The sequence below is a fragment of the Anomaloglossus baeobatrachus genome, chromosome 10, assembly GCF_048569485.1.
Source record: "Anomaloglossus baeobatrachus isolate aAnoBae1 chromosome 10, aAnoBae1.hap1, whole genome shotgun sequence".
NCBI classification, from domain to species: Eukaryota; Metazoa; Chordata; class Amphibia; order Anura; family Aromobatidae; genus Anomaloglossus; species Anomaloglossus baeobatrachus.
Genome location: NC_134362.1, coordinates 170,008,414 through 170,022,246, shown reverse-complemented (window position 1 = coordinate 170,022,246; position 13,833 = coordinate 170,008,414). Strand labels below are relative to the sequence as shown.

At 50.3% G+C, this 13,833-nt stretch overlaps 1 protein-coding gene across 1 annotated transcript in view; it reads left to right on the top strand.

The window, feature by feature from the left end:
• NUP93 (nucleoporin 93) overlaps nt 1-4,083 on the top strand; it is a 124,188-nt gene extending 120,105 nt beyond the window's left edge. Inside the window, exons 20-22 of the mRNA XM_075326897.1 lie at nt 3,108-3,191; nt 3,701-3,829; nt 3,907-4,083. Coding sequence (XP_075183012.1) covers nt 3,108-3,191; nt 3,701-3,829; nt 3,907-4,017 — 324 coding nt within the window. The 3' untranslated portion in view covers nt 4,018-4,083. The remainder of the gene's footprint in view (nt 1-3,107; nt 3,192-3,700; nt 3,830-3,906) is intronic.
• Nucleotides 4,084-13,833: the final 9,750 nt, after the last annotated feature.

Here is a 13,833-nt window from a genome sequence, read left to right as displayed (position 1 = left end):
CAATGTCTCAAGGATATTTCCTAGCATCAATAGACATCAAAGATGCCTATCTCCACGTGCCGCTTGCTACAGAGCACCAATGTTTTCTACGTTTCGTGATGGGAGACGACCATCTTCAGTTCGTAGCTCTGCCATTCGGTCTGGCGACAACCCCACGGGTGTTCACCAAGGTCATGGCGGCAGTGGTAGCAGTCTTGCACTCACAGGGACACTCTGTGATCCCTTACTTGGACGATCTACTTGTCAAGGCACCCTCTCAAGAGGCATGCCAACTCAGCCTGAATGTTGCGCTGGAGACTCTCCAGACGTTCGGGTGGATCATCGACTTCTCAAAGTCAAACCTGTCACCGACCCAATCACTAACGTATCTTGGCATGGAGTTTCATACCCTGTCAGCGCTAGTGAAGCTTCCGCTGGACAAGCAGCGGTCACTACAGACTGGGGTGCAGACTCTCCGTCAAGGTCAGTCGCACTCCTTAAGACGCCTCATGCACTTCCTCGGGAAGATGGTGGCGGCAATGGAGGCGGTTCCGTTTGCGCAGTTTCATCTGCGTCCTCTTATTGGGACATTCTCCGCCAATGGGACGGGAAGTCAACATCCCTGAACAGGAAAGTATCCTTTTCGGAAGGACTCTCTGCAATGGTGGCTTCTTCCCACCTCATTATCACAGGGAAGATCCTTCCAACCACCGTCTTGGGCGGTAGTCACGACAGACGCGAGTCTGTCAGGGTGGGGAGCAGTTTTTCTCCACCACAGGGCTCAGGGTACGTGGACTCAGCAGGAGTCCACCCTTCAGATCCATGTTCTGGAAATCAGAGCAGTGTATCTTGCCCTACTAGCCTTCCAGCAGTGGCTGGAAGGAAAGCAGATCCGAATTCAGTCGGACAACTCCACAGCGGTGGCATACATCAATCACCAAGGAGGGACACGCAGTCGGCAAGCCTTCCAGGCAGTCCGGCGGATTCTGACGTGGGTGGAAGCCACGGCCTCCACCGTATCCGCAGTTCACATCCCCGGCGTAGAAAACTGGGAAGCAGACTTCCTCAGCCGCCAGGGCATGGACGCAGGGGAATGGTCCCTTCACCCGGACATGTTTCAGGAAATCTGTAGCCGCTGGGGAAGGCCGGACGTCGACCTAATGGCGTCCAGGCACAAAAACAAGGTCCCAACCTTCATAGCACGGTCTCGCGATCACAGAACTCTGGCGGCAGACGCCTTAGTGCAAGATTGGTCGCAGTTCCGGCTCCCTTATGTGTTTCCACCTCTGGCACTCTTGCCCAGAGTGCTACGCAAGATCAGATCCGACTGCAGCCGCGTCATACTCGTCGCCCCAGACTGGCCAAGGAGGGCGTGGTATCCGGATCTGTGGCATCTCACGGTCGGCCAACCGTCGGCACTACCAGACCGACCAGACTTACTGTCCCAAGGGCCGTTTTTCCATCGGAATTCTGCGGCCCTGAACCTGACTGTGTGGCCATTGAGTCCTGGATCCTAGGGTCTTCAGGATTATCCCAAGGGGTCGTTGCCACCATGAGACAGGCTAGGAAGCCCACGTCCGCTAAGATCTACCACAGAACGTGGAAGATATTCTTATCCTGGTGCTCTGCTCAGGGAGTGTCTCCCTGGCCTTTTGCATTGCCTACCTTTCTTTCTTTCCTGCAATCTGGGTTAGAAAAAGGTTTGTCGCTCGGCTCCCTTAAAGGGCAAGTCTCGGCGCTATCCGTCTTTTTTCAAAAGCGTCTAGCACGGCTTCCTAAGGTGCGCACGTTCCTGCAGGGGGTTTGTCATATTGTACCCCCATACAAGCGGCCGTTAGATCCATGGGATCTGAACAGGGTACTAGTTGCCCTCCAGAAGCCGCCCTTCGAGCCTCTGAGGGAGGTTTCACTTTCTAGACTATCACAGAAAGTGGCTTTTCTGGTAGCGATCACATCTCTTCGGAGAGTGTCTGAGCTAGCAGCGCTGTCATCCAAGGCTCCTTTCCTGGTCTTCCACCAGGACAAGGTAGTGCTGCGCCCCATTCAGGAGTTTCTCCCGAAGGTGGTATCCTCTTTTCATCTTAATCAGGATATCTCTTTGCCTTCTTTTTGTCCTCATGCAGTTCATCGGTATGAGAAGAATTTACATTTGTTAGATCTGGTGAGAGCACTCAGAATCTACATTTCCCGCACGGCGCCCCTGCGCCGCTCCGATGCACTCTTTGTCCTTGTCGCTGGTAAGCGCAAAGGGTCGCAGGCTTCCAAAGCCACCCTGGCTCGATGGATCAAAGAACCAATTCTTGAAGCCTACCGTTCTGCTGGGCTTCCGGTTCCATCAGGGCTGAAGGCCCATTCTACCAGAGCCGTGGGTGCGTCCTGGGCATTGCGACACCAGGCTACGGCTCAACAGGTGTGCCAGGCAGCTACCTGGTCGAGTCTGCACACTTTCACCAAACATTATCAGGTGCATACCTACGCTTCGGCGGACGCCAGCCTAGGTAGAAGAGTCCTGCAGGCGGCGGTTGCCTCCTCGTAGGGGAGAGCTGTTTTGCAGCTCTAACTTGAGGTATTAATTTACCCACCCAGGGACAGCTTTTGGACGTCCCAATCGTCTGGGTCTCCCAATGGAGCGACGAAGAAGAAGGGAATTTTGTTACTTACCGTAAATTCCTTTTCTTCTAGCTCCTATTGGGAGACCCAGCACCCGCCCTGTTGTCCTTCGGGATTTTTGGGTTTTTTCGGGTACACATGTTGTTCATGTTGAACGGTTTTTCAGTTCTCCGATGTTACTCGGAGTGAATTTGTTTAACCGAGTTATTGGCTTTCCTCCTTCTTGCTTTTGCACTAAAACTGGTGAGCCAGTGATCCCACTGGGGGTGTATAGCCAGAAGGGGAGGGGCCTTACACTTTTTAGTGTAATGCTTTGTGTGGCCTCCGGAGGCAGTAGCTATACACCCAATCGTCTGGGTCTCCCAATAGGAGCTAGAAGAAAAGGAATTTACGGTAAGTAACAAAATTCCCTTCTTTTCCCTGTCCGTCTCTCTGAGCGTTCTTCAGTGCCGATTCAGAGCTTTGTCCTCTTTATTAACCTATACTTTTGGATCCTAATATCTTTATCTCATTCATAGATTATTGAGAGATTGAAAATTGTGCCCCTGAGCCAGGAGACGGTGGAAGAGAGAGTGGCTGCATTCAGGAACTTTAACGATGAGGTAAGAAAGCTCAGACTGGAGATTATAGCTTTTTTTTTTTCTTTTCAGTTCCTTCAAGCAAATGTTTTACTTTTCAAGTGGTTTTCCTGAAATCTAGAGTGATGACTAGGGATGAGCGAACTGCTCTGTGCTCAGTATGCCTAACGAGCATCTTGGTGCTCAGTACAGAGTATAATGCAAGTCGATGGGGAATTTGACCATTTTTCCTGAAGTATTCCAGAGATGCTCAAATTCCCCATTGACTTCCATTACATGAGTACCGAACAAGTTCGCTCATCCCTAGCGATGACCCTTTTGTCTAGACCTCCCACCGACACAGCAGCTCCTGTGTTCTCTATGAGAAAGCCATCACTGCTGACGACTTGTCTCTGGGAAGACGGACATGCGTGATCGACCCTCTCGACAATCAGTCTGCCGGCGCCCCCATACACATTGAGCCCGTTGATATCCATGGATGCGGCTAACATTAGTGTATTGAGGGTCTTTACGCCTGCACGTTCTCTCTCCAGGTTAGACATAATCTGTCCGAAGTTCTTCTTGCGACTATGAACATATTATACACCAAATACAAGAGGCTGAAGAGCAGCGGCCCCTCCGGTCTTGGAAAACTGCAGCGAGTATTGGAGGAAAAGGACTCGGTGGGTTTCGCCTGGTTATCCTATATGGGATGGTCTACCTTGTCTACCTGTGTCACTAATTATCCTGTCTCCTGTAGGTGCTACGCAGTCAGGCCAGAGCGCTCATCACCTTTGCTGGAATGATCCCATTCAGAATGTCCGGAGACACAAACGCTCGACTTGTACAGATGGAAGTCTTAATGAACTGACGCAGACACCTGCTTAAACATCCTATTAGTACCAATGTCCCAAATACAACTTGTTTTGTTTGTTTATTCAAGGTCCTGACTGATTTATTTAATGGGTACATTTTTTTGAAGCTATAACCATGGATCTGCAAGATTCCGTCTGTGTAGACTCCGTAGGCTTCTTCATCTGACTAGATAATAGCCTTGGACAACCACAAAGAAAAGCAAAACCTTTAAGCTAGCCATCACAGAAGCTTAAAGGGAACCTGTCAGGTGCAATATGTACCAGGACCACGAGCAGTTCTGGGTGTATATTGCTAATCCCTGCCTAACCGTCCCTATATACACTAGTATAGATAAAGAGATCTTTAGAAAAAGTATTTCTAAAGATCCTTTATGATATGCTAATGAGGCCTGGGACTAGTCACAAGGGCGTTAGTTCCTGTGCTCATTCCACAGGGGCATGCTAACATGTTATTCATTGCCCAGTGTCGTCAGCGGTTATGTCGTATGTCACCGCCTCAGAGGACGGGTTTAGGGTCAGTGCGCATAATCAGAAGTCTCGGCACTTCCAGTCATGTGCACTATGAAGCCAGATGTACATGTCCAGACTTCAGCGAGGTCTTGTGCGCATGACCGGAAATGCCGGAACTCCTAATCATGTGCACTGACCCTAAACCTGGCGTCTAAGGCGGTGATAACAGGCACAGAGATGCGCGTCACCGCTGATTGACGCTGGGCAATGAATAGCACGTTGGCACACCCCTGTGGGTATGCTACCATGCTAAGAGGGCTGACTAGTCGGAGGAAAAAAACACCCTTGTGACTAGTCCCTGGCCTCATTATCATATCATAAAGGATCTTTAGAAATACTTTTTCTATAGATCGTTTTATCTATACTACTAAATACAGGCACAGTTAGGCAGGGATTAGCAATATACACCCAGAACTGCTCATAATCCTGGGTGCATATTGCACCTGACAGGTTAATTTTAACCCTTTCCCGACATAAGACGTTATAGTACTTCTCATTTGGTCCAGTCCCCATGTGTAGAATGGGCTGAGGAGCTGAGCCAGCGCCGTACCAGGCAGTTCCCGGCTGTAGTACACAGCTGGCATCTGCTTGTAACTACAGTGGCAGAGAACGCTCCGATCTCTGTCGTTTAATCACTTAGACGTCACTGTCAGTTTCTTGGTACAACTACTACCTGCTGACAGTTTATTTTTTATTACTTTTTTTTTTCTTTGCCGTGGGGTATATTCGTTGACCGTTTCGGCCAGTTAATGTTCCGATTTTTATCTACCCTTCATCTCTGTAAACAATTCCACATCTAGGTTTAATGCGAGTTTTTCGGAGCTGCAGAGAAGCATTCCTTGACCAGCAAGCGTGATTTCCAGACCTGCAAGTAGATTTGTGATTAAGTACAAAGTGCACAGGTCATTGGTTTTCTATTAGGAGTCCAAGACTTTGCAAAAATAAAAAAAAGCATCAAAATGCTGTCTTGTAAATTGTCTTTTACCTTCAGTCCTGGGGTAAGGATATAATCAACTTCAAGATGCAAAATACAACCCTGGCTACATAACATTCACATTCAAATAAAGTAAAGTTTAATTCCTTCTTTCCCCATACACATTGTATTGGGGCCCTGGAGTATAAATTGTTGAGTGTGTTAAAGGGGTATTCCCATTTCGAAGATCCTATCCCAATATATAGTAGGTGTAGTAATAATAATATTAGCAAATACCTCCAATTAGAAATGTTGTATAATACTGTTATCAAATAGAATATTTTTCGCTTTATAAGACGCACCTGATTATAAGACGCACCCCAAATTTGGTGAAGGAAAAGAGGAAAAAATGTTTGTTTTTTTTAATGTTAAATGGGGTCCGTCTTATGCCAATGTACGTCTAACAAATCATATAGAGTATATGTCCCTCATAGCCCCCCCATCCTAAAATTAGCCCACTTAATCTGGATATGGCCCCCTTATATTGAATATAGCCCCCTTGTGCTGGCACACGTCCCCCATTGATGGCACATGTCCCCTTTTGATGGCACACGTCCCTTATTTATGGCATACGTCCCCCTGTGCTGGCACACGTCCCCTACAGCTGGCACACGTCCCCTACAGCTGGCACAGGTCTCCTATGGATGGCACAGGTCTACAGCTGGCACAGGTCTCCTATAGATGGCACAGGTCTCCTATGGATGGCACAGGTCTACAGCTGGCACACGTCCCCCTGTGCTGCCCATGGCCCTCTATGGATGGCACACGTCCCCCTGTGCTGCCCATGGCCCTCTATGGATGGCACACGTCCCCTTGTGCTGCCCATGGCCCTCTACGGATGGCACACGTCCCCTTGTACTGCCCATGGCCCTCTATGGTTGGCACACGTCCCCCTGTGCTGCCCATGGCCCCATATGGATGGCACACATCTCTCTGCTGCCCATGGCCCCCTATGGATGGCACACGTCCCCCGGTGCTGCCCATGGCCCCCTATGGATGGCACACGGCCCCCTGTGTTTGATATGGCCCCCCAGCAGGGAGACATCGGGAGATCAGCGCTGGAGGCGGTTAGTAAAGCTTTTTTATTTAAGGACTGGCAGCAGTATGGGGGCCATATTTTACACAGGGGGGTCATGTGCCAACAAAGGGCGGGGGGGGGGGGGGTGCAGGCACATATAATATTCACCGCTCCCCCAGCCCATGACCGCGGAGCGATTTTAGCACCTCGGTGATGGACAGCGGCAGTGCATATTATATGAGTGGGAGCAGGAGATCTCCTGCAGCCTGCCTCAGCCCCTAGCACCGCTCCAGAGCTGCGCCCACCTCCCCTGGGCCCTGCAGTATGTAATCCGTATATTAGGATTATAAGATGCACCCCTTACTCCCCCCCCCCCCCCCCAAAAAAAAACTTGGGGGAACAAAAGTGCATCTTATAATGCAAAAAATACGGTAACTCTGTAGATTTATATATAGAGAATGTGAGCCGAAAATAAATGTAATGTCGTAATGTCGCCATTTCCCCCTACTCCCTCCCCTCATAATAATGTGCTGATCGTTAAGAATTTATTGTCAATATGATGTAATATTTGACACATTTTGTAAATAAAAATCTTATGGTTTAAAAAAAAAAAAAAAAAATGTAGTATAGTTCTCCTGATTAGGTATGTCTTGGCATTGCAGCTTAGTTATCCTAGGTTATGTGCACTCATATAGAGATAGTTAGTTCTAGTTTATAACCATAAATACCTCCAATGAGAAATGTAGTATAGTTCTCCTGCTATAGCCACGTCTCTTACCTCATGTGCAGGGCTTTGCAGCTTAGACATCCCTGGTTATGACCACTCATAATGACAGTCAGTTAGTTGCTCGTGGTTACGACCCAGAACAACTAACTGTCACTATATGAGTGGATGTAACCATTTTAAAAAAAGACTTAAAGGGGTATTCCCATCTCAATGATCCTAATACAATGTGTAGTGGGTATAATAATAATAATAATATTAGCAAATATCTCCAATTACAAATGTAGTATAGCTCTCCTGATTAGCTATGACTTAACTCATGTGCAGGGCATTGCAGCTTAGGTATTTATGGTTACGACCACGCACAACTAACTGTCACTATATGAATGGATGTAACCATGGATACCGAAGCTGCAATGCCCTGCACATGAGGTAAGAGACATGGCTTTAGCAGGAGAACTATACTACATTTCTTATTGGAGGTATTCATGGTTATGATGACCTAGAACAGTGATGGCGAACCTATGGCACGCTAAGCCCATTCTGGTGGCACGCGTGCTGTCGCCCGATGCTGCAGGTTTGATCTGCTAGTGCAGTGGCGCCGGCAGATCAAATCTGTGTTGGAGCGGAGACATTTCTCCTCCGCTCTGACACTCCTCCCCCCCAGGCTGCAGTGTGTTGCCTAGGAGACGGAGGAGCGTCAGAGAGCAGCGCCGTCTGCTGGCCGTGTGGGAATTGAGGACCCAGCAGCGCGCAGCGGGGGAGCGTGTGCAGGTAAGTTGTGTGTTGCTTTTTTTTTTTTTTTTTTTTTTTATAACTCGTGTGTGGCAGCGCCAGCATGGGGTGGGAGAGGGGGAACGCACATGGCAGCGTGGGGTGGGGTGGGAGAGGGGGAACGCACATGGCAGCGTGGGGTGGGGTGGGAGAGGGGGAACGCACATGGCAGCGTGGGGTGGGAGAGGGGGAACGCACATGGCAGCGTGGGGTGGGAGAGGGGGAACGCACATGGCAGCGTGGGGTGGGGGTGGGGGAATGCACATGGCAGGGTGGGGGAACGCACATGCCAGCGTGGGGTGGAGGTGGGGGAACACAAATGCCAGCATGGGGGGGAGAACATGCATGCCAGCATGGGGGGATGACATGCATGCCAGGATGGGGGGGGAAACATGCATGGCAGGATAGAGGAAACATGCATGGCAGGATAGAGGAAACATGCATGGCAGGATAGAGGAAACATGCATGGCAGGATAGAGGAAACATGCATGGCAGGATGGAGGAAACATGCATGGCAGGATGGAGGAAACATGCATGGCAGGATGGAGGAAACATGCATGCCAGGATGGAGGAAACATGCATGGCAGGATGGAGGAAACATGCATGGCAGGATGGAGGAAACATGCATGGCAGGATGGAGGAAACATGCATGGCAGGATGGAGGAAACATGCATGGCAGGATGGAGGAAACATGCATGGCAGGATGGGGAAACATGCATGCCAGGATGGAGGAAACATGCATGCCAGGATGGAGGAAACATGCATGGCAGGATGGAGGAAACATGCATGGCAGGATGGAGGAAACATGCATGCCAAGATGGAGGAAACATGCATGCCAGGATGGGGAAAACATGCATGGCAGGATGGAGGAAACATGCATGGCAGGATGGAGGAAACATGCATGGCAGGATGGAGGAAACATGCATGGCAGGATGGGGAAACATGCATGCCAGGATGGGGGAAACATGCATGGCAGGATGGGGAAACATGCATGCCAGGATGGAGGAAACATGCATGCCAGGATGGAGGAAACATGCATGCCAGGATGGGGGAAACATGCATGCCAGGATGGGGGGAAACATGCATGCCAGGATGGAGGAAACATGCATGCCAGGATGGGGGAAACATGCATGCCAGGATGGGGGAAACATGCATGCCAGGATGGGGAAACATGCATGCAAGGATGGGGAAACATGCATGCCAGGATGGGGGGGAAACATGCATGCCAGGATAGAGGAAACATGCATGGCAGGATGGAGGAAACATGCATGGCAGGATGGAGGAAACATGCATGGCAGGATGGAGGAAACATGCATGCCAGGATGGAGGAAACATGCATGGCAGGATGGAGGAAACATGCATGGCAGGATGGAGGAAACATGCATGGCAGGATGGAGGAAACATGCATGGCAGGATGGAGGAAACATGCATGGCAGGATGGAGGAAACATGCATGGCAGGATGGGGAAACATGCATGCCAGGATGGAGGAAACATGCATGCCAGGATGGAGGAAACATGCATGGCAGGATGGAGGAAACATGCATGGCAGGATGGAGGAAACATGCATGCCAAGATGGAGGAAACATGCATGCCAGGATGGGGAAAACATGCATGGCAGGATGGAGGAAACATGCATGGCAGGATGGAGGAAACATGCATGGCAGGATGGAGGAAACATGCATGGCAGGATGGGGAAACATGCATGCCAGGATGGGGGAAACATGCATGGCAGGATGGGGAAACATGCATGCCAGGATGGAGGAAACATGCATGCCAGGATGGAGGAAACATGCATGCCAGGATGGGGGAAACATGCATGCCAGGATGGGGGAAACATGCATGCCAGGATGGAGGAAACATGCATGCCAGGATGGGGGAAACATGCATGCCAGGATGGGGGAAACATGCATGCCAGGATGGGGAAACATGCATGCAAGGATGGGGAAACATGCATGCCAGGATGGGGGGGAAACATGCATGCCAGGATGGAGGAAACATGCATGCCAGGATGGGGAAACATGCATGCCAGGATGGGGGGGAAACATGCATGCCAGGATGGGGGGGAAACATGCATGCCAGGATGGAGGAAACATGCATGCCAGGATGGGGAAACATGCATGCCAGGATGGGGGGGAAACATGCATGCCAGGATGGGGAAACATGCATGCCAGGATGGGGGGGAAACATGCATGCCAGGATGGGGAAACATGCATGGCAGGATGGAGGAAACATGCATGCCAGGATGGGGGAAACATGCATGGGAGGATGGGGAAACATGCATGGCAGGATGGGGGAAACCTGCATGCCAGGATGGGGGAAACCTGCATGCCAGGATGGAGGAAACATGCATGCCAGGATGGAGGAAACATGCATGCCAGGATGGGGGAAACATGCATGCCAGGATGGGGGAAACATGCATGCCAGGATGGAGGAAACATGCATGCCAGGATGGGGGAAACATGCATGCCAGGATGGGGGAAACATGCATGCCAGGATGGGGGAAACATGCATGCCAGGATGGGGAAACATGCATGCCAGGATGGGGAAACATGCATGCCAGGATGGGGGGGGAAACATGCATGCCAGGATGGGGAAACATGCATGCCAGGATGGGGGGGAAACATGCATGCCAGGATGGGGAAACATGCATGCCAGGATGGGGGGGAAACATGCATGCCAGGATGGGGAAACATGCATGGCAGGATGGAGGAAACATGCATGCCAGGATGGGGGAAACATGCATGGCAGGATGGGGAAACATGCATGGCAGGATGGGGGAAACCTGCATGCCAGGATGGGGGAAACCTGCATGCCAGGATGGAGGAAACATGCATGCCAGGATGGAGGAAACATGCATGGCAGGATGGAGGAAACATGCATGCCAGGATGGGGGAAACATGCATGCCAGGATGGGGGGAAACATGCATGCCAGGATGGAGGAAACATGCATGCCAGGATGGGGGAAACATGCATGGCAGGATGGAGGAAACATGCATGCCAGGATGGGGGAAACATGCATGCCAGGATGGGGGAAACATGCATGCCAGGATGGGGGAAACATGCATGCCAGGATGGGGGAAACATGCATGCCAGGATGGAGGAAACATGCATGCCAGGATGGGGGAAACATGCATGCCAGGATGGGGGAAACATGCATGCCAGGATGGGGGAAACATGCATGCCAGGATGGAGGAAACCTGCATGCCAGGATGGGGGAAACATGCATGGCAGGATGGAGGAAACATGCATGCCAGGATGGGGGAAACATGCATGCCAGGATGGGGGAAACATGCATGCCAGGATGGAGGAAACATGCATGCCAGGATGGGGGAAACATGCATGCCAGGATGGGGGAAACATGCATGCCAGGATGGGGGAAACATGCATGCCAGGATGGGGAAACATGCATGCCAGGATGGAGGAAACATACATGTCAGGATGGATGGAGGAAACATGCATGCCAGGATGGGGGAAACATGCATGCCAGGATGGGGGAAACATGCATGCCAGGATGGGGAAACATGCATGGCAGGATGGAGGAAACATGCATGCCAGGATGGGGGAAACATGCATGCCAGGATGGGGGAAACATGCATGCCAGGATGGGGGAAACATGCATGCCAGGATGGGGGAAACATGCATGCCAGGATGGAGGAAACATACATGTCAGGATGGATGGAGGAAACATGCATGCCAGGATGGGGGAAACATGCATGCCAGGATGGGGGAAACATGCATGCCAGGATGGAGGAAACATGCATGCCAGGATGGGGGAAACATGCATGCCAGGATGGGGGAAACATGCATGCCAGGATGGGGAAACATGCATGCCAGGATGGAGGAAACATACATGTCAGGATGGATGGAGGAAACATGCATGCCAGGATGGGGAAACATGCATGGCAGGATGGGGAAACCTGCATGCCAGGATGGAGGAAACATGCATGCCAGGATGGGGGAAACATGCATGCCAGGATGGAGGAAACATGCATGCCAGGATGGGGGAAACATGCATGCCAGGATGGGGGAAACATGCATGCCAGGATGGGGGAAACATGCATGCCAGGATGGGGAAACATGCATGCCAGGATGGAGGAAACATACATGTCAGGATGGATGGAGGAAACATGCATGCCAGGATGGGGGAAACATGCATGCCAGGATGGGGAAACATGCATGGCAGGATGGAGGAAACATGCATGCCAGGATGGGGGAAACATGCATGCCAGGATGGGGGAAACATGCATGCCAGGATGGGGGAAACATGCATGCCAGGATGGGGGAAACATGCATGCCAGGATGGAGGAAACATACATGTCAGGATGGATGGAGGAAACATGCATGCCAGGATGGGGGAAACATGCATGCCAGGATGGGGGAAACATGCATGCCAGGATGGAGGAAACATGCATGCCAGGATGGGGGAAACATGCATGCCAGGATGGGGGAAACATGCATGCCAGGATGGGGAAACATGCATGCCAGGATGGAGGAAACATACATGTCAGGATGGATGGAGGAAACATGCATGCCAGGATGGGGAAACATGCATGGCAGGATGGGGAAACCTGCATGCCAGGATGGAGGAAACATACATGTCAGGATGGGGGAAACATAGATGCCAGGATGGAGGAAACCTGCCACGATAGGGTACATTTACCTGGATGGGGTAAATTAACCAGGATTGGGAACATTTACCAGGAATGGGGTACATGCCGGGATGGGGGAACATTTACAAGGATGGGCAATATGTCAGGATGGGGTACATTTACCAGCATGGGGGAACATGCAAGAATGGGTAACATTTACCAGGATGGAGGACATTTACCAGGATGGGGCCATGATGTGGACAAATATACCAGAATGTAGGAAATCTATATCAGGCTGGGGGACATGTATACCAGGAAGTGGCCGAGGAAGGGGACAGAACTACACAATGAAGGGGAGGGGAGCCACTCGTGCGTCTTTATGGGATTTCGAGATGTTCAGACTTTGAAATGTAGATGTTGATTACAGGGTGACATCTGATTGCATTCCAGGCTAAAATCTCTGTCTAATATGCCTCAATTTTTTTCCAGAAAGATCAATCCAACTGCTGTGTCTGGAAAGGGCAGGGGCTCAGCTTCAATGTGTGGTAAGCATGAGCGTGATGCCCCCTGCTGAAGAGAAGACGGCAAAGGTAAGGTTACAATCAATTCTTTACATAATAGGATTGGTTGGCACTTCGGAAAAAAAAATGGGTTTAGGGCTACAGTTTGGGCACTCGGCCTGTAAAAGGTTCACCATGACTGACCTAGAACAACTAATTGTCACTATATTAGTGTACATAACCATGGATACCTACGCTGCAATGCCCTGCACATGAGGTAAGAGACATGGCTAATCAGGAGAACTATACCACATTCTTAACTGGAGGTATTCATGGTTATGACCAAGAACAACTGTCACTATATGAGTGGATGTAACCATGGATACCTACGCTGCAATGCCCTGCACATAATGTAAGAGATGTTGCTATAGCAGGAGAACTATACTACATTCCTAATTGGAGGTTTTTATGGTTATGACCAAGAACAACTAACTATCATTATATGAGTGTACATAACCATGGATAACTAAGCTGCAATGCCCTGCACATGAGGTAAGAGACATGGCTAATCAGATGAACTATACTACATTCTTAACTGGAGGTATTTATAGTTCTGACCGAGAACAACTAAATGTCACTTTATGAGTGGATGTAACTATGGATACCTAAAAGGCAATGTCCTGCACATAAGGTAAGAGACATGGCTAATCAGGAGACCTGTAC